Source organism: Microcaecilia unicolor, chromosome 2 (assembly GCF_901765095.1).
Source record: "Microcaecilia unicolor chromosome 2, aMicUni1.1, whole genome shotgun sequence".
NCBI lineage: Eukaryota > Metazoa > Chordata > Amphibia > Gymnophiona > Siphonopidae > Microcaecilia > Microcaecilia unicolor.
The window spans coordinates 177,922,300-177,948,628 of NC_044032.1; the positions used below are offsets into that span (position 1 = coordinate 177,922,300).

The 26,329-nt window shown below is 46.7% G+C and overlaps 1 protein-coding gene across 3 annotated transcripts in view; it reads left to right on the plus strand.

The window, feature by feature from the left end:
• Window positions 1–6,433: 6,433 nt before the first annotated feature.
• Window positions 6,434–26,329, plus strand: part of DMXL1 (Dmx like 1) — a 522,326-nt gene continuing 502,430 nt past the window's right edge. For all 3 annotated transcript variants that reach the window (XM_030193519.1, XM_030193517.1, XM_030193518.1), the window contains exon 1: window positions 6,434–6,595. In XM_030193519.1, the coding sequence (XP_030049379.1) occupies window positions 6,509–6,595 (87 nt within the window). In that variant the 5' untranslated portion in view covers window positions 6,434–6,508. The remainder of the gene's footprint in view (window positions 6,596–26,329) is intronic.

The window sequence follows — 26,329 nt, forward strand, 5'->3', positions numbered from 1 at the left end:
GCCCAGATGCTCAAAACTCTGGCGCTGTTCCAAATAGTGCCAGAGAAATTCCGCCCAATCAGCACTGCAACAAAGTTCCATAATGCTCATCACTAATGACATACAAATTTAGGTGCAATGTCAGCGCTGAACATTAGGGAGCTGTTTCCAGTTCTGTGGGAGAATTGTACCTGGGCATGTGCTCAAGAGCTGTGTGTTAAGCACAACTCTGGAGAGCATGCCAAGGTACAATTCAGAAAAGCTCTGACCTGTCAAACAGCCCTGGTGGTCTAGTGGACCCCAGACCCCCCACCACAAAGACTTCCATCCCTCCCAGACCCCCACCCGACACCCAACTTCCATCCCTGGTGGTCCAGTGGACCCCAGACCACCCCTGCCCCCCCCAAAAAAAAATAAAGCCCTGGTGATCCAGTGTGACCCATGACCATGCTCCTCCCATCCCAAAGGCTAGCCCTGGTGGTCTAGCAGCACAAACTCCTCCTTGACAGAGGAGGGACTAGGACTCCCTCCCTCCTCTGCTGAGTGTCTCCTCAAACTGGTGGCGCCCAGCCATGCCCGGTGCTTTTAGGTCTTTACGTGATTTGGTGATTATTTGCATTATTTTTAAACTGGTTGGCATTTGTTGATGTCCCACCATTATATTGAATGCTACCATCAATGGTTTAAAGACATGACCTTTCAACAACTTATAAAATTCCACCTGGAACCCATCTAAACCTGGGGTTTTACATAGCGCGCTTTGTTTAATAGCCAGCTCTACCTCATCTTCCATGATTGAAGCATTCAACAAAACCTTATCTGTCTCCGAGAGGACTGATGGGTCTATATTGCTTAAATAAACTTCACCCTCCAGTCCCAGGTCCAGAGGTTTATCATAAAGTTTTTCATAGAAACTTCTGAATATTTTTTTAAATTTTAACATCACTACACATTTCAATACCCTGATCATTTAACACTGTGCCACATTACCAATTCTGATTTAAACTTCTTTTTCAGTGCTGTTGTCGTCTGTTCCCAGACTTCCTAAATAGGTAAATTCTGGCATTTTTCTAGGTCAACTTCTTTTAATTTGGTTTCTGTATTAGCTGCCATGTGTATAATCATAATCTTTTTTTTTTTTTTGCTAGATATAGATATGACAAACTATTCACCAAAATGCATTATTCTATCTGCTGTGATCTGCATTGCTTGAAGAGAACTCATCTGCAAAATCCAAGTCCTCTAACCGCATGTTTTCAATTCATGTGATTTCTGTATTTTTTACTCCTACTGTATGCCACATTAACCAGTCCATGGCTAAGCTGAATAACAATAGCGACAACACACAACCTTGCTTGACTGCAGTTACTATTTTAAAACCACTTTGATATAGCACGCACTGTTCTCATACAGATTGTCTATAACTCTGCTGAATTTGGCAGGTATTCCATAGAATGCTATAATACTCCATAAGCTGTCGCTGTGAATGCTGTAGGATACTGTTTCAAAATCCACATAATTTATAACCTACTGGGATTTTATACTCTAGAATCTTTTCTAATTTTCTGCACTGTGTGAAAATTTGTTCTATGCAGAATCTGTTGGTCTGAACCCTTCTTGTTGTTTTCATAGTAATTTATCCACTTAGCCTCAAGCCATCTAATAATCATTTTACTGTAAACTTTTTCAGGTACAGATAACAGAACAATTCCTCTGCAATTATTGCAGTCCAATAAATCTCCTTCCTTTGGCAGCTTTACAATTATATCTTTCTTCTAGTCATTTCCCCTTTCCTGTGCTGCATTACATAGCAGTAGTAGCCATTCTATCATTTGACAGGTTCCTTTATTCAAGAGTTCTGTGCAGATGTTGTCTAATCCCTGCAATTTTCTGTTCCTTGGTCTCTTAATAGCTTTGATTATCTCATCCATTGTGAATGGCCTGATATCTGCAGCTCTGTTGATGTTTCAGCAAGTGGCTGGTCTAATGCTGTTTCAGGCTTTGGGCATTTGCACATGTATTGTAGCTAATCTACACACGTAAATGCAACTATTTCCATGTATGGAAGCCATGTAAGTTGTCTAAAATTACCTCTTTAGTTTGTCTATTTTTCTATTTTCAGTACCTCCTTCAACTCTTCTTTTTTTCTGTCTCATTTTCTGTTAGTCTTCTTTCCTATTTACTTATTTTCCTCTTCTACATCTCTCTGATTTTGAGTTGTACTTTCTCCTCTCTCTCACCTTCTATTCCCCATTCACCCCTTCCCCAATCTCCCATAGTTCCTGACTTTCACCCACTCCTTAGTTTCCCATTTCTGTCCTGTGTACTCACCTCTTTCCCAGCCTTCATCTATTCTGTCTATTCTGTATATCCCCTCACCAATGCAGTCTTACATAATGTGAGGGGATATACAGAACACTGCCCTTCACCCTTAAGAAGGATCCCAGATAGCCTGAGCCACCGTAAGGTCGCTAGTCCGGCCCTGGGAGAAAGTGAGCTGGGAAGGGTGGAGTCAGAACCAGGAAGTATAAAATGCAGGGCCAGACTGAGGTTAAGGAGGCTCAGAGAAGGAAGAACAGAAGCCCCAGTATATGCTTATACAGCTTATATCTAATGATCAGGACCTGGCTGAGGTAAGACACTTTTGTTTCCTGATTTGAAATTAGCAAGCTTTGCTGTGAGGTCTGGCTGAAGCCAGACCTGGAACTTGGAGAAGAACCGAGAAGAACTTATAGGCTGTATTTGGGGCATGGCTACCCCCAGTGGCGATCCTTGGTTGGCTGCCACCTGGGGCAGATCGCTGCTGCGCATCTCCCCCTACTGGATGCAGCGGCGCCCCCCCCCCCCCCCCGGGTGCATTCTTACCTGCTGGGAGCAGCCGCGTGGCTGTCGGTTCCGCTGGTTCCCTGCTTCCTCAGGGAACCAGCGGAGCCAACAGCTGCATGGCTGCTTTCTGCACCCCTCCAGCGGCATGCACCCGGGGCGGACCGCTCTCACCGCCCCGTCCTCGGTATGCCACTGGCTACCCCACCAGCCACAGACAGTATTTTGGGCTTGTCAGCCAGAGACCAGCTTAAGACCTTATTTACTGAACTACAGAGGCGTTTCACCTTGTGTTCCTGGCCCTGTGACAGGCCTCAGGATTCAGTTTTAAAACCCCGCACTTATTTCCACTTATATACCTTTGTCTGGCTGTGTTATTTCTCAGGCCCACCCTCAACCCTCGCTCAGAGTATCATACATAGTAACGTATTAAATCACAGCAGACAAAAACCTGAATGGTCCATCCAGTCCGCCCAACAGTCACATTATGAATTCATGATTATATACTTGATCATGGTTGGTCTTCGGTATTTCTGGGACATAGACCGTAGAAGTCCACCTGGCTCTGTCCTTATGTTTCAACTACTGGAGTTGCCGTCAAAGCCCACTCTAGCCTATCCGTCTTGTCATTTGCAGGACCCAGACCCTAAAAGTTGCCCAACACTGTCCTCAGTTCTGGCTACTGAAGTTGCCATTGATGTCCTTTCCAGACCATCCTGAACTGAATTACCATATACAGAACACAGACCTACAAAGTATGACCGGCACTGGCCTTACTTTTTCACAGCTGGAGTTGCCATCCAAGCATCACTCACACATCCATACACCTGCAGCCATTTAAGATTTGATTTTTGTTATTTTTTTATACCATCCATTTTCTAAATAGAGATCCTCTGTGTTCATCCCACATCTTTTTGAATTCTGTCACAGTTTTTTTTTTGTTTTTACCACCTCCCTCCGGAGGGCATTCCAGGCATTGACTACCCTCTCCATGAAAAATAATTTCCTGACATTACTCCTAAGTCTACCACCCCGCAACCTCAGCTCAAGTCCTCTAATTTTACCATTTCCCCTACTCTGGAAAAGTTTTGTTTCTATATTAATACCTTTCAAGTATTTAAAATGTCTGTATAATATCTCCCCTGTCCCTTCTTTCCTCTAGTCTAGGCTATACATATTCAGGTCTTCCAGTCTCTTCTCATACATGTGTCATCCATCGATATTCGTGACCAAGTTAGAACATAGTGGCGAAAAGTTTCGCCGCCTCTCCTGAACTGAAGCAGAGTAATCCTGAAAAATCTTAATTTGTACTCCAGCATATGTCGTGATGTCTTTCTTTTGACGATAGCCTCTCAAAATTTCAAGCTTGTGAATATAATTATGAACCGTTATCACCACCATGTGCGATTTCATGATGCCCCTTTATAAGACTCTGGTGAGACCTTACTTAGAATACTGTGTACAATTCTGGAGACCGCACCTTAAAAAAAGATATAAACAGGATGGAGTCAGTCCAGAGGGTGGCTACTATAACGGTCAGTGGTCTTCATCATAAAGTGTATGAGGACAGACTTAAAGATCTTAATATGTATACTTTGGAAGAAAGGCGGGAGAGAGGAAATATGATAGAGATATTTAAATACCTATGTGGAATGAATGCACAGGAAGCAAGTTTCTTTCAACTGAAAGGAAGCTCTGGAATGAGGGAGCATAGGATGAAGGTGAAAGAGGATAGACTGAGAAGTAACCTGAGGAAATATTTCTTCACTGAAAGGGTGGTGAATTAGTGGAATGGCCTCCAGGTGGAAGTGATGGAGGCAAAACAGTATTTGAATTCAAGAGAGCTTGAGACAAGTACATAGGATCTCTGAGTGAGTGATAAGGAGAGTAGATGGCATGGATGGGCAGACTGGATAGGCCATATGGTCTTTATCTGTCTACATTTATCTGGCCGCACACAGCTAGCTATGGCTCCTAATCTGAACAGAACATAACAACATAAGTATTGCCATACTGGGACAGACAGAAAGTCCATCAAGTGGCCAATCCAGATCACAAGTACCTGGCAAGATCCTAAAAGAGTACAGTTTAGAAAAGAGTAAAGATCACAATAACTGAAATACTAAACAGCAGTCATGAAGAAAATGAATAATTAATGTCAAACATTTCTGAAATAAAACAGTTTTAAGTAGTTTTCTAAAATGTAACAAATTACTTTCTGATCATTAAGGAATTCCAGGAGAGAGGAGCAACTTCAGAAAATAGTTGCTTACTAGAATTCTCATTCAATGCAGACTCCGTATATGGAAAACATTTTTTTCCTCATGCATGTTCAATGCAGTATCCAGAAAGCCAGAGAGTCTCTGGGGTTACCAGGACAAGTTGAAGAACCCTGTTTTAAGTCATTGTCTTTCAACAAATTCGTTTATGAATGTCCAAGTTCTGCAAATTTGTTTGGGTGTTCATAGTGTCACTTACTAATGCATACCTTTTGCAATCGGTAAGTCTTTGAAAAACAGTAAGCAAGCACTATGACAAAGGATTTGATTGTATAATGCTGCCTCCAACTAGCATCAATAATGAAGCTGCACAACTTAGCGGCATCTGAAACCATTCAATTTTTACTAGCCAGGGCAATTATGGCAATTATTTACAATGACATGTAAAAAAAAAAGGGTTACTGATGAATGCAGCTGACTTTACTCTCAATCTGCAAGATAAGCGAGAGGCACTGCTACTGTATACTCCAACAAGTCTTTGCACTAAAACAATGTCTCAATTCGCTTTCCCTTCTTTGCTGCTAATCAGAAATACAAAGTGATGGTTAAACTTCCAGTTCCAGTAGCTGCCTACAGCAAGATTCCATGGATCTGGGCAAGGTACATGCTCAGTGCAAGCCTGCAATAATGTTACAGCTTTGACCAGAGCGCATTTTACAGTGTCAGAATAGCACACGTCTTCAGTTTCATACCCTCCACAAGTGACAAGCCTAAGGTTTCTTATCGAGGTAGCCTACGAACGCATGAGATAGAATTGCATAAAACGGTCTTCTATTTATAGTGAATATATGTGAAATCCCAAACATAAGCTTACTCCTGGGAACACTTCTAGTTAACTCGGTTTTAAGGATATGTACAATCAATGGGATCGGCACGAACTAGAGATTGTATTGTATACAAATGCCTCACTCCTACACCTAACAGTCCGAACACCTGATTGGTTACAGTCACAAGATCAAATTTGGGCGTGACTACAAACATTTTCTTAGTCCCGCCCCCTCCACCGAATGAACGCGGTGCCATGGATATAGTGACGTCCCTTTGCCTACTCCCCTCCGTCTTACGTCAAACCATTCGCCTGTCTCTGGTCCTGGCCTGGGTTCGGACCTGTCACCCGGAAAAACTTGAAGGACTCTTTCCCGGCGCCTGCTGTGAAAGGAAGAGGAGTCTTGCAAACCGTCAACTTGGTGTGTGATTCCTCTCTGAGACGGAAGTGAGAGAGAGAGACGGAGTGTGCGCGTGGCCTGCTATCCGGGTGCTGGTGTGGACCCACTTATCGGGCGTCACTAACGGTCGGTGGGAGAGGCAGTGCTCCCCCCCCCCCCCTCTTCCTTCCCCTTATTCAGTCGGGTCCATGGATGCCCGCCGGCTGACTGGGAGATGAGCGCTTCCTGCCTGACCTTTCCGCTGCACGGGCGAGAGGCGCCATGAATCTCCACCAGGTGCTGACGGGAGCCGTCAACCCGGGGGACAACTGCTTCTCTGTGGGGAGCATCGGCGAGCGTCCCTTCACGGTGAGCCCTGCGCGTCATTTCTTCTTTCATTAAGTGCATTTAGTATCTTTCTAATCTCGCACCCTAACAGAGTTAGAGGGACGGAGTATTGGTAAGGCTCCCTCCCCACCACCACACACTTTTAAACGAGCAATACAGATGCCGAGCAATGTGAAGGTGTTTCCACGATGTTTTCTATCTGTCCCTGCTTGAAGGATAAAAATGGTGATGCTAAGCCTCGGAAGGCACTATGTGTTTATTAAGTAGTGATTGTGCGAGGAGGGACAGGGTACTGTTTGTACAAGGGTTGGTATACACTGCATGGCTTTTAGAAGTCGTACAGTTAAGATCAGAAAGTAAAACTGGCCTGTGACTACCTCTCCTTCGTAGAGGGCTTGTACTGGTTTGCCAGCTGGTTGGAAGCTGGATGCAGCAGGGTTTGCATCGACACATTCCGGTTTGATCACCATGCTTGTGGCAGGGAAGAGAGGGCCACTTTAGGAAACTAGAAGTCATTGTGTAGTGAAGTTGTGTAAATCCATTGGTGGTTGCTAATGTTATATAAAAAGCTGACAGAGGGTAGAGTTTTTGTGTAAATCTTGAGCAGGGTTAAGTCTGGGCTGTGGAGATAAGTCCTCAACACAAATGCAGTGGCTGAAGGGGACAGACATCCTTTTAGAAGAGCATTAGTACTGTGCTCTGCCTTTCTCTCTCTGGCCCTCGTACTAAACTGAACACGTTCACGGGTTAGTATCTGTTTTTCTGCAGAATTTAGCTTTGGGATACAAACAAGTTTCTGGCTCATCTGCATCGAGTAGCAAAAAACATTATGAAATTTAGCATGTTGCCATGGCAGGAATGGCACATTCCCACTTAGGCCTTTTACATTTTTAGCAGGTTGGCATAGCTTATAGTGGACTGGATCAGTACTCTCCTGGGCACTGACTGGGAGCATAAATCAGTGTTTCCCAAGACCAGTCCTAGAGTACCCCTTGCCAGTCAGGTTTTCAGGATATCCACAGTGAATATGCATGAACTTGATTTGCATGCACTACCTTCATCAGGGCCGGTCTTAGCAAGTGTGGGGCCCTATGCAGACCAATTTGATGGGGCCCCACCCTAGCCCTGCTCTCACCCTAGCTCCACCCCCACCCTAGCTCCAGGGCCGGCCACCCCTCCCTCCAAGCTCCTGGGCCGCTCCCTCCGAGCTCCAAGGCCCCCAGCTCCAGGGCTCCCCCCTCCTAGGGCTCCCAGCTCCAAGGCCCCCCTCTCTCCCTCCCGGTCATTTTTTAACACCCCCCTCCAAAATCCAGTACTAGGTATGCCGAGAATACAAAACACTCAGGACCTATAGAGCAATTCTACCGTACCATAAGCAGTCATTTCTACGATTCACACAAAGAAAAGGAAAAATCTTAAAACTCTGCAGTGAGCAATAGAACATCAATTCACCTATTGTAAAATGAAATCAGACAGAATAGTACAGATTGTCGATCCTGCACAGTCAATGCCAACTGAAAGTCATGTCTTTTTCACAAACACTGATGCACCCTAATCCACTATAGAATAAGTAGTAATATTTAAACTTTCTATTTAGGCAAAAATTAAACTGAACCCCCAAGATGCCAGACTCTGCATACAATGCAACACCACAGAAACAGAAAATGTCCCCTAGTACTGTGCAAAATATAAAGACAGCAGATGTAAATTTCAAAAAAAAACTAACAAATACCAATCACCACTTTACAAATTAACAAATAGAAATAAAACAAATATAGAAAATAAAATAATACCATTTTATTGGACTAATAGATTTAGCTTTCAGAGGCCAAAACATCCTTCCTCAGGTCAATATAGTATAGTACTGTTACAGTATCCTATCCTGACCTGAGGAAGGGGGTTTTGTTCTCCGAAAGTTAGCCAAAATGTATTAAAATTAGTCCAATAAAAAGATTACCTTGTTTACATGTTCTATTATAAACATTTATTAACACATCTACAATACTCCTTTATCCTACAGCAAAAAAATAAAAATATATATTTTATTTACAGTTTGTTGTCTCTGGTTTCTGCTTTCATCATCTTCTTTTCACTGTCTTCCTTCCATCCAGCATCTGTCTTCGGTCTCTTTCTGCCATCCAGTGTCTGCACTCTCTGCTGTCCCCTCCATCCAATGTCTGCTCTCTCTCCCTGCCCGTTCCATCCACATCTGCCCTCTATCTCTGCCCCTTCCATGATCCATCCACCATCTGCCCCTGTCTGCCCTCTCTCTCTCCCCCATCCATTCACTGTCTGCCCTTTTCTATCCCTTCCATCCACTGTCTGCCCTTTCTCTCTGACCCTTCAATCCACATTTTGCCCTCTCTCCCATCCATCCAGGGTTTGCCCTCCCTCTCGCTCCCCCATCCAGGATCTGCCCCTCTCTCCGCCCCTTTTTTCAGCCCCCAGTTCCAGCCCCACTATCCCACCAGTCCCGAGCTTCAGCCCCCCCAGCCACTTCTCCCTGTCCCCTTTTCAGTCCCCAGTTTCAGTCCCTGCCCCTTTTCAGCCTCCAGTCCCAGTACTAGCCCCATTTTCCCACCAGCCCCAGGCATGGCCCCTTCTCAGACCCCAGTGCCAGTCCCCTTCTCCCATCCGAGAACCCCCTCCCCAGTCCCCTTCTCCCATCAGAGAACCCCCTCCCCAGTCCCCTTCTCCCATCCAAGAACCCCAGTCCCCTCCCCACCCCCTTCTCCCATCCGTGAACCCCCTTCCCTCCTCAGTCCCCTTCTCCCATCCGAGAACCCCAGTCCCCTCCCTACCCGTCCCCTTCTCCCATCCGAGAACTCCCTCCCCAGTCCCCTTCTCCCATCCAAGAACCCCAGTCCCCTCCCCACCTGTCCCCTTCAACCATCCAAGAACCCCCTCCCCACCCCCTTCTCCCATCTGTGAACCCCCTCCCCACATCAGCTTTAGAAATGTTAAGTAGTAGTAGTAGTCTCCTTCCCATTTGAGAACCCCCACCCCACACACCCTTTTCACATCTGAGGCCCCCCCCCCCCGACCCACCTACCAGCTCCGTTCTCCTGCTGCCCATCACCCTCACTGCCTTAAAAAAAAGAATTTGGAAGCGCCGGAGAGGCAAAGGCAGTGCCTCGCGTCTGCCCTGCTACTAAAAATCTCTTCGACGTCGTTGGGCCTTCTCACATTGAGTCCCACCCGCCCTCGCGGTAATTGGAAGTTATCTCAGAGGAGGGTGGGACTCAATGTGAGAAGGCCCAACGACGTCGAAGAGATTTTTAGTAGCAGGGCAGACGCGAGGCACTGCCTGTCCCTCCGGCGCTTCCAAATTCTTTTTTTTAAGGTACGACAGGGTGGGAGCAGCGGGAGCGGGGCACCCCCCACCCGCTGACATCCGGGGCGGACCGCCCCCACCACGCCACCGTCGCATGCAGTCTGAGGGAGGGAGGGAGGACTGGAGCTCGGGCGGACGGGGTGGGGAGACCTCAGGCGCGCCTCGCGGGGCCCCCCTGAGTGCGAGGCCCTATGCGGCCGCCTCGCCTTAAGACCGGCCCTGACCTTCATTATATGTAAATCTTGTGAATATCCTGAAAACTTGACTTGCAAGGGATACTGTAGGACTGGACTTGGGAAACACTGGCATAAATCATTAAAAAAAAAAAAAAAAAAAGTCCCGCCTGACTCTTCTAGTGGGCCAGAAGTCCTTTAACCCCCTGAAGCTAAATTATGGCAAAAAAAAAAAAGAACTTCCCCTTGCCTTATGAAAGGTATTCTCCACTAGTTGTTTACTCAGAGGGGGATGCTGTTTACATTCTGCATGTGATCTGTTGGAAAATATATCCAATTTATCCTACATTTATAAGAGTCTTAGCAGTAAATGTAATAAGAATGCTAATCTATTATCACAACAAATACTTATAATTATTAATTTATACTTATTGCATAGTAATTCTTGTACATAAGCAATACTTGCATAATTGTCTGTCTTTTCTGTGTGTCACACAAAGAATCGGCTGCAGATGTTCTGTTAAACTCGAGCAGTTATGACTTCCCTTTCTGTCTGCTGGCCATATCTAGTCTCAGACTGATAAATATTCACACAGAGACAGCTCTCGCAGTCCTGTCACTGTCCTACATAAGTATTGCCACACTGGGACAGACCAAAGGTCCATCAAGCCCAGCATCCTGTTTCCAACCGTGGCCAATCCAGGTCACAAATACCTGGCAAGATCCCGAAAAAGTTGATTACATTTTATGCGGCTTATCCCAGAAATAAGCAGTGGATTTTCTCCAAGTCAGTTTAATAATTGTCTATGGACTTTTCCTTTAGGAAGCCGCCCAGACCTTTTTTAAACCCCGCTAAGCTAACAGCCTTTACCATATTCTCTGGCAGTGAATTTGAGAGTTTAATTACACGTTGAGTGAAGAAACATTTTCTCCGATCAGTATTAGATTTACTACTTTGTAGCTTCATCACATGCCCCCTAGTCCTAGAATTTTTGGAAAGAGTAAACAAACCACGTCTACCCATTCCACTCATTATTTTATAGACCTCTATCATATCTCCCCTCAGCTGTCTTTTCTCCAAGCTGAAGGGCCCTAGATGCTTCAGCCTTTCTTCATAGGGAAGTCATCCCATCCCCTTTGTCATTTGTGTCGCCCTTCTCTGTACCTTTTCTAATTCCACCATATCTTTTTTGAGATGCAGTGACCAGAATTGAACACAATATTCGAGGTGCGGACGCACCATGGAGCGATACAAAGGCATTATAATGTCCTCACTTTTGTTTTCCATTCCTTTCATAATAATACTTAACATTCAATTTGCTTTCTTAGCTGCCGCAGCACACTGAGCAGAGGGTATCAATGTATCATCAACAATGATACCGAGATTCCTTTCTTGGTTGGTGACTTCTAACGTGGAACCTTGCATTAAGTAGGTATAGTTCGGGTTCCTCTTTCCCACATGCATAACTTTGTACTTGCTCACATTAAATGTCATCTGCCATTTAGACGCCCAGTCTCCCAGTCTTGTACAGTCCTCTTGTAATTTTTCACAAACACTGCTTGCTAGGAAGAGGAAAAGAATCAAAAGTCATAGGAAGGTGGTGGGGTCGAGTAGCCATCTAGGTGAGCATTGACTGCTGGTTCTGGCCTGGACTCCCCCAAGCCAAAGAACTCAGGTTCTGCCTCACTTCCTTCAATTAGTATAAATCAGGGGGTTGGCCCATGAACAAATAGGTTTCTGCCCTGTATTTTCCCAGCCAACCGGACAATCAGGTTTAAACCTTTCCTGCAGTTTCCCTGAACTGGATCTTTATCTCCGCCACTCTGCTATTTCCATCTCCCCCATGACCCTCTCTCTCTTTCTCTCTGCCTCACTTAGATAAGAAAACCACAGCTAGTCAAGCTGCCCTGGAAAAGCTTTAGGTTTATAGGTGTATTAAGCAAGCTCAGCTATTAGGGCTCTGGAATTTGTTGCCAGAGAATGTAGTAAAAGCAGTTAGCTTAGTGGGGTTTAAAAAAGGTTTGGATAGCTTCTAAAAGAAAAGTCCATAAGCCATTATTAAAATGAACTTGGGGAAAATCCACTGCTTATTTCTAGGATAAGCAGCATAAAATGTACTGTTTTGGGATTGGCCTCTGTTGGAAACAGGATGCTGGGCTTGATGTTCCTTTGGTCTGTCCCAGTATGGCAGTACTTATGTACTTATGAGGTTGTGGGATGGAATTGGGGTGGTAGCCAAGGTTTTTAAAGGTGAGAGATTCTGCTAGCTTCTGGTTGATACTTCTGCCCTCCAGAAACAACATGTTGTGCTCTGTCCCTTATTCTTCTACCTAGCTACCTTTTCCAATCCCACCTCACTTACCAGTTACACTCATTTACTTATATATGGTATCTGTTTATATGTTTGAACATGCAAGTCATGGTGTTTAGCGACATATGGAAAAAAATGTTTTGTTTTTTTTGTATTTTGAGAATAAAAAGGTGGTTATTCTGCAGGGTGTCCTGCCTGCATCCTCAAAATAGGGCATTGCCCCTTGAGAATTTCTTAACAAAGACAGCCCAATGTGTTCTGTGCAAATTCCTAGAATTTGAGCTATGAACAAACAATCAGAGCTGGCTTTTTCTATCATATAACATCCTAGGCCTTTCTGCCTCAGTATTAGAGAAAATTAGGTCACTTAAAGATATTTATATTCCAATTAAAAATACCTCCCCTCAATTGAACCTTAAACTAGGCTCTGCTCATATCCAGGAGAGGGCTGAGAAACTGTGACAGTGGGGCAGGACTGAGGTAGGAATTGCTCTTGACCCCATTTTCCCTTGGGTCAGGAGGGGGGGCAGGTCTAGCCTTTAGACTTAGGATTTAAGGGAGAGGACCTAGGAAGGCAGTGCTTTAGGGTGGGTGATTTCATAGAAATAGGAAATGATGGTATAGAACATAAAGCCTATTTATTGTGCCCATCCTTACCGACTACTAAGCACTACAATTTCTTACTCTCCCTTAGAGATCCTCTGGATTTGTCCCATGCCCTCTTGAATTCAGATAGTCTTTGTTGCCACTACCAGTGTTGGGAGGAGGTTTGATGCATCCACCAACCTGTCTTTAAAGAAATATTTTCTTAGATTCCTCTTTAGTCTATCTACTTTCACCTTCATCCTGTGTCCTGGATTTTTTTCAGTTGAAAGAACTCTGCCTTCTGTGCGTTTAAGCTAAGGAGATTTTTGAGGGCTTGTATCATATGTCCCCTTTCCTGCCTTTTTTCAAAGTATACATAGTGAGATCCTTGTCTGTCCCCTTATGCTTTATGACGAAGACCATTTACTAAGTCAGTAGCTGTTCTCTGGACTGTATCCTGTTTATATCCTTTTGAAGATGCGATTTCCAGAATTGTACAGAGTACTTGGAATGAGGTCTCAGAGACTTGTACAAAGGCACTATCACCTCCTTATTTTTGCTGGCCATTCCTTTTCCAGTGCTCCCAAGAATTCTGGCTTTTGCCTTTGCGTTTTAGCCCCATGTCAAGGCTGTGGAGATGGGATAAAGGGCTGCATCCCCCCCGGAAGGGTTGGGAGAATCTCTCTTAATCATATATGTATGCTGTGAGTCACGGCTGAAGGAGAGGGTTGGAGGTGGCCACTAGACATCAGGGACTGGAGGTTTCTCAGATGGGATACTGGGGCGCCTCTGATTTGGATCATAGGAGCCCTTTAATTTGGCTGCTGCTGTATGAGAAGACAATCTCGTCCTTCCCCACCTTGGAGTATGAAGCAAAATAACTAACTTCACCTCCAAAGGTGTAGTTAAGTTTTGCAGACCTATTTTTGCCAAAATAAAAATTCTTGTGCTCATTTTTCTGGTCTTTTATTGAGCAACGCTACATAAATTTGCATCTCAGCAACTGATATTGGTGTATTTAAATGTTCATATTAACTGTGTTTAGTATGAAATGCTCTTCTGAAGACACTTTATTCTCTAGTACATGAGTCCTTTTGTGAGCTACACAAAAATGTTGGCAGTTTAAACTTGAAATTATTGCAGATGTGACATTTTTTGCATGTAGTTTGTGAAGTTTTCTCTAGTCTGTGCTGATCCCGCATGGAGAGCTCAATATACCTCCTTTTCCATAAGTTAAATATTGAGTTCATACGAAAAGTAAATTTCAAGTGGGTATTCAAAGTGCATACTTGTGTAAGATGTTTATCAGAAGCCGTAATGCTGTAATATGTAATTCTGTTTAAACTAGTTTCCCCAATGGGTTGCACAGTCTGAGACTGGAAAATATGTAGTGTAATATTTTGGACATAAGCAAACATGACCTAAAAACTGTAATTTCATAACTGTATTTTCCTGTTTTGTGGTGTGATGCATTTCTTGATAGGTCCTAGGAGGTTATGTACACTGCCTTGAGTGAATTCCTTCAATAATGCTGTAAATAAATCCTAATAAATAAATAAAATAGTAGGGAGGTATGACTTACAGGGATATAATGAGGAAAGGGTCAGGATAGAGATGACTGCCAGAGATTAAAGGAGAAGGTGGGAGGGACAGAACAACTGAGCCGATGATTGATGCTAATATTTTTAGAAGTGGGAACTAATTTTTTATAAGTTGTTAAGCATTCAGTAATGTGCATATATCAGTGTATAATTAAATGTTTTATGCCATGTTAAATACTACGAATGATTAAACAGGACTTTTTTTAATCGGTGCCTGATTTTCAGCACTCGCTAGATAAGTTTAGCAGGGTAACTCAGCAGCACTAAATCTAGCTGGTTAACTTTTGGCACCAGTATTTGAGCAAATAGCTGAAAATCTAACTGATTAGGTAGGATATAACATGATAAAATGAACTGGGTATCTTAAGGACTCAGGCCCCAGTGGAATAATCTGCACTATCCTTGACTTGGTTGACTTCAGATTTTACTGTGTTAATGTACTAGCATGGAAAAACAGTAAAACCATCATGCCAAAGAGTAGCACAAACCTGCTAAATCAGGAATTGCTCCTAATGTGTAAGATGCAGTTTGGGGGAGTGTGTGTGTGTTTTAGCCTTCCCTTTGGCTGAAATAAAGATTCTACATGGGGGAAGCAGTCTTCTGAGGAAAAATTCAGCATGTCACCTCAGAAAACTTGTGATCCAAATGAACTCTGTTGTAACCCCACCTAGAGGCTAATCTGATCCAGGGCACTCCTGGTTTGGGACTGCAGAGCTTCCAATGCAGCTAGCCCTATCTTTGGACAAAGGAGGCATCCAACAGCATCTCTCAATGTTGCCATCTTTGAAAAATGACAATGTCTGTCTGACCCCTAGTGGTGCATCCTCTTGTACCATTAGGGGTCAGGCACCACCATTTTTCAAGGTAGTAGCAGGATGAGGAAGACAACAGGTCCAGAGAGGGAAGGGAAGAAATTTTGTATTTAGCTCATGCCTCTCTGTTGTAGCTTAAGGTGAATTTCATGAAATGCCCCTTTTTCCCCATTTGTGCAGAGTAGGATCTGGACAACAGTATACTAATGCCTGTCGTATGGGAGGTAAGGCTCCTCTTTTATGCACATAAGTTCTTTACCCCCCTAAACTGTACTGTTCCCTTGGTTTTGCAGCTCTAATGCATGACTCTACATTTTTTTAGCAATAAATCTAAGTTGCCACATTCCAGACCATTCCCCTAGTTTCGCTTTCCTCGTTACCCACACTTTATTTCTTACCTTGTATAAAAAATTTTATTTTAATTATTTAGACTAAGAATCTGGGATAAGTGTGAAGCAGTATCCTATTATGATGAAAAATATGTACCCTCTCCCCCTTTTTACAAAGCTGTGCTAGCGGCTGTCGGTGTAATGCCGACAGCCCATTCAAAGTGAACGGACTGTGTCTGCATTACAGTGTGGCAGCTGCTAGAGTGGCTTTGTAAAAGAGGGGATAGTTTGGTAGAATTACATTTTTTTTTAAAGATTTTATTACTTTTGTGTTCTAAATCTGATATGTTGCTAGGGCACCAAGTTCATTTTGCTCCTGGGAGAATTCTGCACATTTCATTGCTAATTTTTTTTTAATGCAAATTCCCTCATTATAAGGGATGGCTTCTCCCCCAGGCATGAAATGCACCCATTACCACCACAACAGTTTCCTTCCAGGTTTCACCTTCTCCATTTCTCTCTTAGCTTGTATCCTTTTCCCTGGTAAGTTCAGCCTCCCATTCTCTGCCTCTTTTCCAGGGGAAAAGTTTTCTCCTCCAGTTTCTTCCTGCTTACCTGTTCTCTACCTTCTAGCAGCACTCTGCTTTTTAGAGTTCTTTTTCACCCCTCAGCCTTCAGTGTTCTCCCTGTACTCTCTCCCTAATTCCCAGCAAGACCTTTATTCTAACCGCAAGATCACTCTCCCCTCAAATCCCTACCCTACTTTTCTCCAGCCTCCCCTTCCACATACACACATTCACTCCTCCTCATTCGTCTTTCTCCAGCTGCCACCCAACCCACATTTCTTGCACCGTTGTCCTCCTCCCCGACAGCAGGGCCAGAGGACAAGTTGCACAACCACACATCAGGCTTCTTGCTTCTTTGCCATTCTGGGCCTGACTGTTCCTTTGAGCTACGTGGGCCTCAAGTGCAGCAAGTGAGGGAGGGAGGGAGGTAGCAAGTGAAGTCAAGCCGAGACTGTGACATACTGTGACATGCCGTGCCGCACCACACCACAACAGTAGACTGCACAGAATTCTGTGTAGGAAATGCAGAATTCCTTTTCATCAAGCAGATGAAGCCATTACGTATGGGTTGTGTCCATCAACCAGCAGGGGGAGATAGAGAGCACTCAACTTTTCTCAGTGCCTCATGGCCAGCTAGCTCCACTGCCTCTTCAGTATTCTCTATCTCCCCAAGCAGGGTGGCTGCAGCTTCTTCGTGCTCCATCAAAATCTGCCTGGGGGTGGCTCCTGGCTTGCCAGTTGTTAGCCGGGGTGTTAGAGGCTATAGCAGCTTCACTTTGAAGGCACATAGGTCAGCCCTTTCCCTGCCTTACCCATGCCCTCGTGGGTGTGGACATATTAGCTTGCTTTTCCCTGTCCTTTCCAAATCAGTGGGTGCAGGCACATTAGTTCGCCTTTCCCTGCCTTTCCCACTTATCTGAGCCTCCGGAGTGTTTTTATTTACTTCTTTTGCCTCCGCTTTTCTCACAGCGTTAAAAAAAATAAAATAAATAAAGACGCGTCGCGCTTTAGCGCAGCGATCTTGGAAAAGAGGTTTTTTTTTCTTGAGATTCTTCTGCAGGACCGGAGCTGTGATACTCGTCTAGTGAGGTAACAGTGTTTTCTGACTCCTCCAGGGTGGGCCCGCGATCGGGACTTTTTGGCGCGAACCGCCATTTTTGAATTTTACTGCTGTTTTCGGCGATGGATGCGGAGACTGTAAAGCGCTGTTCTAAATGTGGCAAGCGCAAATCAGCAGCGGGGCTCTGTAATTTGTGCTGTACAGACGGTAGAGCTGACCCGAGCATGGCGAGCAGCGATCTTTCGCGCTCTGAGCTGGCAGCGGACGCCATTTTGGATTTTCCACATGGCGTGGCCTCCGTTGCGACGGAGAGCCCTGAATCCGGGGGGGGGGGGGGGGGTTCCTCTGAGTGAGGCTAATAATAGAGCTGATAGCCCTGGGCAGGATCTGGCTGGTCAGGGAGCGGTTTTCTCCCCTGATTTTGTTTTAATGCTGCATAGGGCATACATGCTTAAAAGAGCTCTTCCACAGGGATCTTCGGACCCTCTACCTGCCCCCCCCCCCCGGTGGATCCTGGCCTTTTGGAGTTGGTTTTGCCTGTTTCTTATCCTCCTGATAAACGCAGAAGGGCTAATTTCCCTTCTGAGTTTGGTGTCCCCCCCTTCCCCCCCGTGGTCGGGCTATGAGGATTCTGAGGGGTCTTTCTTGGACTGAGGAGCCAGAGTCGGGTGCAGAATTGCCACAGGAGCTTGATGATCCGTCTGCGGTGAGGATTTTCCACCGCGAGGAGCTGCCAGTGCTTATTTCAGATGCCTTACAAGCCCTCTCAATTGAAGATCCTGGGAGTGGCACAGCCTCCTCGGTTAATCCAAGGATGGCTAGTACCAGAAAGCCTGCTCGAGCCTTTCCTTTGAGCTTATTTTGGCTCAATGGGCTGACCCCGAGGGACCTTTGAAGGTTGCCAGGGCTATGAGGCAATTATACCCTCTGAGTGAGGAACATTTGGCTCGCTTTGCAATGCCTAAAGTGGATGCCCTGGTCACGGCTGTGACAAAGAGAACTACCCTCCCTGTTGAAGGAGGTGTTGCCCTGAAGGATATTCAAGACCGCAGGCTTGATTCAGCTCTGAAGCGGTCCTTTGATTTGGCAGGTCTCGCTGTTCGGGCGTCTGCATGCAGTTGTTATGCTGCTAGAGCCTGCCTGGCTTGGTTACAGCAGGCAGTGGAACAGCCCGGTGATGGAGTGGAGACCTTATCTGAAGTGGCTCCGCGGATGGAGTCGGCCTTGTCCTTTTTGGCTGACGCCCTTTATGATATGGTCAGAGCTTCGGCTAAGCAAATGGCTGTAGGAGTGGCGGCTCGCCGCACTCTTTGGGTACGACATTGGGCGACGGACATGGCCTCTAAGCAAAGGTTGGTGAAGTTGCCCTTTCAAGGCCTTCTCCTGTTTGGTGAGGAGCTGGAAAACATTGTTAAAGGCCTGGGGGATTCCAAACCTCAGCGCTTGCCCAAAGATAGGCCGAAGCCTTCCTCTAAGGGACAGGCGGTCCGCTCCTCTTACAGACCTTGCTTCCGTGAAGCTAGAAGGTACCGCCCGGGACATGCTGCTGGGTTCACTTTGCGTGCCCGCTTTCAGCAGAGAAACTCCTTTCGCTCGGACAAACGTTCCGCAGCTGCCGGTTCAAGGCCTGGAGTTCAGGGGCGACTCTCTCAATGATGGTGCGCCGGCCCTCTCCTCGTTTCCTGTCATCGGAGGAAGACTTTTCCTCTTTTTCGAGGAGTGGGCCAAAATCTCCGCAGATCAGTGGGTCTTGGACCTGATCAGAGACGGATACCGAATAGAATTCGATGCCCTGGTGAGAGACGTGTTTGTGGAGTCCCGATGCGGTTCTGCCGCCAAACGGGCGGCGGTAGAGGAGACTCTGCACAGTCTGTGCCAGATAGGAGCTGTGACCCCGGTGCCTCCCGCCGAACAAGGTCTAGGCCGCTACTCCATTTACTTTGTGGTGCCACGAAAAGGCGGGTCTTTTCGCCCGATCCTGGACTTAAAAGAGCTAAACAAGTCCTTAAGAGTGCAGCATTTTCACATGGAAACCCTGCGCTTCGTCATTGCGGCGGTACAGCCAGGAGAGTTTCTCACGTCTCTGGACCTGAAAGAAGCTTACTTGCACATACCAATTTGGCCCCCGCACCAGAAGTTTCTGCGGTTTGCGGTGTTGGGAAAACATTTCCAGTTTCGGGCCTTGCCTTTTGGCCTCGCCACAGCTCCCCGAACCTTCTCCAAGGTAATTGTGGTAGTAGCTGCCTTTCTCAGGCGAGAGGGTATCCGGGTTCACCCGTACCTAGATGACTGGCTCATCAGAGCAGACTCAGAAAAAGAGAGTCATCTAGCTACAGCCAGAGTGGTTTCAGTCCTTCAATCTCTGGGCTGGGTCGTCAATATGGCACTCCCCGATTGGTGCCTAGTGGTGACAGATGCCAGCCTGAATGTCTGGGGCGCACATTGCCAGGGGAAGCATGCCCAGGGTCTGTGGACGCCCGACGAGTCGGAGTGGTCTATCAACCGCCTGGAGTTGAAAGCGGTGTTTCTGGCTCTTCTGGCCTTTCAAGTGACCCTGGAAGGATTGGCTGTCCGAGTGATGTCGGACAACAGGACAGCAGTGGCCTACATAAATCAACAAGGCGGCACTCAGTGCAGAGCTCTAGCCGCGCAGGCCGAACAAATTTGCCACTGGGCTGAGCTGCATCTACAGTCCCTGTCAGCAGCTCACATTGCAGGTCAGAGCAACGTGCAAGCCGACTATCTAAGCAGGCATCAGATCGATCCAGCGGAGTGGGAACTAGCAGACGATGTATTCCTGCAGATATGTGCCAAATGGGGCAAGCCAGTGATGGATCTTATGGCAACCAGTTCCAATGCCAAAGTCCCGTGCTTCTTCAGCAGACGGAGAGATCCTCGCTCTGCCGGGTTGGATGCCTTGGTTCAACCCTGGCCCCTGGGCTTGCTGTATGTCTTCCCTCCATGGCCCTTGATAGGGCGAGTGCTCCTGCGGATTTGGCTGCATCCAGGAGAAGTGGTGCTCATCACCGCGGATTGGCCCAGGAGGCCTTGGTATGAGGACCTCCGACAGATGCTGTTGGAGGCTCTCTTTCCGTTACCTCTGGTTCCGCACCTGTTGTCACAGGGTCCGGTGACCATGGAGGACGCCTGCCGCTTTGTCCTTATGGCATGGCGATTGAGAGGGCGCAATTGAGAGATAAAGGCTACTCAAATAAGGTAATTTACACTCTCCTGCAGACCCGTAAGTGCTCCACTTCCGTGGCTTATGCCAGGATTTGGTGCCAGTTTGAAGTCTGGTGTGTTTCAAGAGCGCTTTCTCCATTGTGGCACGGTTTCTTAGAGGGGTGCTTCGGCTCCGTCCTCCCGTGCGGGCACCTTGTCCAGCTTGGAACCTGGGGTTAGTATTGAAGGCCCTTCAGGGGGGCTCCCTTTGAACCGCTTCGGCGTGCTTCAGAGAAAGATTTGACACTGAAGGCCGTCTTTTTAGTGGCCATTACCTCGGCGAGAAGGGTGTCAGAGCTCCAGGCGCTGTCCTGTAGAGACCCTTTTCTGCAATTCTCAGAGTCAGGGGTCACGGTTCGGACCGTGCCTTCCTTCATGCCTAAGGTGGTTTCAGCGTTTCACCTAACCTAGCCTGTTTTTCTTCCCTCCTTTGTTGAGGAGGAGTTTCCAGGTTCATTTGGGCAGTTGCACCTTTTGGATGTGCGCAGGACTCTGTTGCAGTATCTGCGAATTACAAATTCTTTCAGGACCTCTGATCATCTTTTTGTGCTGTTTGCAGGTCCTCACAGAGGGTCTTCAGCGTCTAAAGTCACTATTGCCCATTGGCTCAAAGAAGCTATCTTTTCAGCATATCTGCTGTCTGGCCAGGCTCCGCCTGAAGCCTTTAAGGCACATTCCACAAGAGCGATTTCCTCTTCCTGGGCGGAAACTGGAGCACTATCTCTTCATGAGATTTGCAGTGCTGCAACATGGGCTTCTAAGCTCTCTTTCGCCCGACATTACAGGCTGGATGTGGCTGCCAGGAGGGATGCGTGTTTTGGAGCACAGGTGCTAGCGTGTGGTGTGGCTTGTTCCCTCCCTATTTAGGGATTGCTTTGTTACATCCCATACGTAATGGCTTCATCTGCTTGATGACAAGGAAGAGAAAATTAGGTTCTTACCATGATAATTTTCTTTCCTTTAGTCATAGCAGATGAAGCCATGAGCCCTCCCTGTATGATTGTATTGCAGTGATTCTGATTTTAGGTGCTGTTCTTGTTTCCTGAAGTTATATTCCTTCCTTGGGGAGTCGGAAAACAGTCTTCAGGATTCTTGTTACAGTTCTAGGAGGATGAGTTCATTCCCTCCGTTTATACAAAGTGGAGGAGGAATTTATTCCCTCCAGGAGGATGAGTTCATTCCCTCCTTTTTTGAGTTCATGCCCTTGTTAAGGGGCCATCGTTCGCTATGAGGAAAGTTCATGTTATTCCCATTGCGGTTTGCCATACTGCTTTGGAAGCTTCAAATACTGAAGAGGCAGTGGAGCTAGCTGGCCATGAGGCACTGAGAAAAGTTGAGTGCTCTCTATCTCCCCCTGCTGGTTGATGGACACAACCCATACGTAATGGCTTCATCTACTATGACTAAAGGAAAGAAAATTATCATGGTAAGAACCTAATTTTCCCATCCTGGAGAAACCACATCCAAAATAGCCAGCTATCTCTGCCGGACCGCGCCTCGCCGGCGAATCGGCCGCGCAGGCCTGGAACCAGGTGAGGAACGTAACAATAAAATAGTGGGTGTTAGACATTTGCTTCCTGCCATCTCACATAGTGGTTGGTAGCCAGATGACACGGTGGCCTGGCGGCCGGGGAATCCGTCTCTAACGGTGACTACTGTACCCTTGTAAGCCTCTGACTTCCAACTGCGTAATTTTTAATGGATGTGGATAAGAAACCCCCGTGCTGCTTCGCCTGTGGCGGCACCTACCTAAGAATGTGTTTCGCAACCCAAGCTGCTGCGCATGTGGCGGTGCCTAACGTAAGAATGTGTTTCGGCATTCCCTGGATTGTGCGAGGTATTTCTTGATAAGGCCGGTGTGACTGCTGACCTGAGTAATCTGATCTGCTAGTGTGTTTGCACACGATTGCCAGAGGTGGCCAAATTCCACGCAGCATTTTATGGGAGTCTCCTATCTGGTCTAGTGCCGAATAATAAGGCCAGTGTGACTGCTACCCGGGATAATCTGATCTCCTAATGTGTTTTGCACACGATTGTCAGAGCGGGCCAAATTCCATGCAGCGTTTTATGCGTTATTGGTAGGCTCCTATCTGGTCTAGCTCCGCGCTGGCGCCACCACCGTTCTAATGACTTTCGGACCCTACCTTGTTCTCTGGGTCTCCCCGACCCGATATCTCCGTAAATGATAATGCCATCAGGTGTCTGGCTACTGAGGCGTGCGACTCTCCCTCTTTTGCGCGTGCACGATATAGTCCACTATCACCCTGCCTGTCACCGGGCCTCTGCGCCAACCCTGTGTAAACAGGAGGTAGCCATACGTATAGGTCGTCCCTGTTCGTGGCACCAGTGACTGTCTCGCCGGCCTCAGGACTCCGAAAATCCAAGGTATTGGGGACAGTCATTACCTGGGCCAAATTTCGGAAAAAACTCCCAACTTGGCACGAGAGAGCGCGTTGGCAATTGGGCTGCTTGCGCCGGGAACATGCTTTGCGCAGAATAAAATATTGTTGAATACACACCACAGTACCGTCTCTTGCTGCAAGTCTACCACCCGGTGACAGCGTGCCGATTTGCCTATCTATTAGGTCTATCACTGCCCTGTTGCTCAATCAAAAGACTACTCTCGCGCTACCTAGACTCTCCTTTGATCTGGTAACCGCGCCCCCTATCGGGAAGTTGACAAGAAATGTGATGTTTCTCATGATGGGATCTTCCAAACATAACTCTCTAAAACGGATGCCGCCAGCTGCGGCGGAACATAACTGCGGGTCAGTACAGGTCGTCGTTAGTTCTCTGGGCTTCTGACATGATGGAAAGGCTTTTGAAAAACTCTGTCACTGGGCTGGATTACGTACGCAGGTCTGTCCTGCCCATGATGATCGCCCTGTACGTGACGTTAAGGTTAGAAACTAACGATTGCCTTTCTCGCCTTGTTACCTTTTCCCTATCCAACAGCTCCTGCTAAGATAGTTTTTGCTTGGTTCGCACTAAGGATTACATTTCTCGCCTTGTAGATACCTTGTCACAGGAATACATCTTAATGCCCAGGAACTGCAGTCACGTTTATGTTTTGCTAGGGGAGTACCGAATGACTCTGCTTAAGGAGCGGAATTGGTTTAGCGAGGACTGAGATGCTTAACAGGTGGCGGACCCACGAATAGGAAATCGTCCCGGTAGGCTCGCTGTACCCCCCCCCCCCCCCCCCCCCAGTGCAGAAGTACTGATCGTAATAGTAATAGCGTTTGCTTAAAGCCCAGTACGGGGATGTTGTCTGGGTGCACTGGCAGAAGTCGTAAGGCCGACTCGATGTCTGCCTTGGACATGAGGGATCCCTGCCCTACTTGCCTCGGTAACTGCACTGCCGTAACACAAGGGACATGTTGTACTAATTCTGCCTCGGAGGGGGGATCATTCATTCACAAAGGCATCTACAGGATAAGATCTGTTGCGTAGTGGCCTGTGTTAGCCAAGGTGCTCCTTGGGGATAGTTCTACTGGGGACACAATGGTCCCTACGAAGGCTGATTAGGGAAAGGGCCCGCCACCCCCCATAGATTCGCTACCTTAGCTGTTTGTGCCTGAACTTCTAGGCGTAGCCGCATCGCGATGAGTTCCTAAACGCTCGATAAATTCAGAAACCTGGGGTAAAACATTGATCAAGTATATGGGCTTCCTTTATTGTGTCGACCACAGCTGGGGCCAGGGGCTTTATCTCTGGAAATGTTACATTGGGGTGGCTGGCCTGTCAGTGGCTCGCTTAGCGCCTGGTTGGCGGGGCTCAAGTGTGCTTGAATTTGCAGGCGGGTCTGTTGCCACGTCAACACATCCCCTCCTGAGCACCCGTTGTTGTCCCCGCGCCGCGCCCCCTTGTTCGAAAGGGCCTGCTCTATGTGCTAATCGCTGTCCCTCTGCTTGTCATTTGGAATCCCGCCACTGCTCTTAAGTCATCAAGTCACCCTTCCCATGTTGGGCATGGGTTGCTCCTGTTTAGCTTGTAACTTGTCTCCTCTGACATACACCTCCACACCTGTGGCTCCGGTGTACAATTGAGGGTCGACAACCTTTGACCCCCAGTCTAACGAGGCATCCTCCTCTATCCTGTACTGCATTCCTCAATGTATTTGAACCATCTGTAACCTAAGTGGACCTTGTATGTTTGTTTTATTTATTTATATATTTAAAGATTTGTTTTTTTTTGGCTTCGGGGACCCTCATAATTGAGGCAGGGTGGTATTCTTTCCCCTTGCTCTTCTCGGTGCCCCTCTCGCCACTCCGATGGCTCCTCCTCTTCTTTCCTTCCGCTTTCTTTTCTTTTCCCTGTCTTTTCCTCAATATGTTTCGTGTTGTCAGTTGTGGGCAACAGTTGACTCCCCTTTTTATTATACATCCCTGTGTGCGTGCCCTGTCCCCCCCCCCCTTGCTCTGTGTTACGGTTCGTGGGTACATGTGTCTCAATGATCGCGGTACTGCGCCCTGCTACCTTCCTAGCAACTTCATCCTCTCATGAATAGTAGCCTTTGCATTGGACTCTGTTCAAACCTGATTGAAGTTGCTCGTTTGCTGCTGATGCGCTGTGCTGCTAGACCTGCCGACTCAGCTCCGAGCTCCTAATTCTGTGGTTGGTTAGTCTTGCACTCCGTGCCACTTCTGTCCGTCTCCTGGGCTGTCTCTGGGCTCATGCGATGTTTTCTCCTGTATGTCTGCGTTCTGCTCTTTTCTGTAGTCTTTTGCTCTTGTATGCTTGTCCCCCCTCCCCCCCCCCCCGACACTGGTCTCTGAGACGGTTGAGATGATATGTCTGAAAAGATAGACTATAAATTGCTCATTACTTGACTTGCCTGGATTACCTTCGTGCATCGACTGGCGAGACCCCACAACTGAAGCCTCTATTTATAACTATATATATATATATATATATACACACACATACATTCTGGGTTTGTTGTTGTTGTTTTTTTTTTTTTTTTGCATCATTACCATAAGTTGCCACCGGCATCAGAGTGCTGCCATCTGCACCTGCTTTTAAAATATGAAGGAAAACAAAGAGATGAGAAAGAAGCAAGTTCAAATGGTATCAGAAATTTCCCTGTTCTGTGCAATTCTCATATCTATTAAACTGCCATCTGCTGGTCATTGGTGGGAACATCTTTCAAAGGCCACACTATACTTCGGACTCGTCCTTTTTTTTTTATTTAACATCAAACGCGTCCGTCCTCCACTCTGCGTTCTGGAACATGGCATGCTCTCCCTTTGTCCGTGCTTGTTGCCGCTTCCATTCTGCTCAAGGAAGGGGAAGATATAAGGTCGAGAGACAGGAGGATCTAAAATAGACTTAACAGTAAGTTAGTACCACATCAAATAAATCCGTTTCCCGCCTACCAATATGGCGACTATCTGTTTTGCACGCCCTAAAATGGCCGCTGAGGGCAACACTCGTAAACATAGGCTGCCTTCAATTCCCTGTTATGACCTACCAAGATGGCCACCATCCCATAGCCTGCATTAAGATTCATGTCAAAGCTTAGACCTACCAAGATGGCCGCTACTCTTGAGCCTGCTCAGATTCCCTGTTGTGCGCTATCAGCTTTTCTGAGCCTGCAAGCCCATTTCAAGATATGCCTAAAAAGATGGCTGCATTCAGTTTTCGCTTTAAAGGGAGTTGAACCAGGTTTTTTGTTTTTTTTTTGCAGGATAAAGAGAGGCTGAGGCCGGGATCGAATTCCCGACCTCATGGTCCCAAGTCGGCCATCTTGCCATTCACC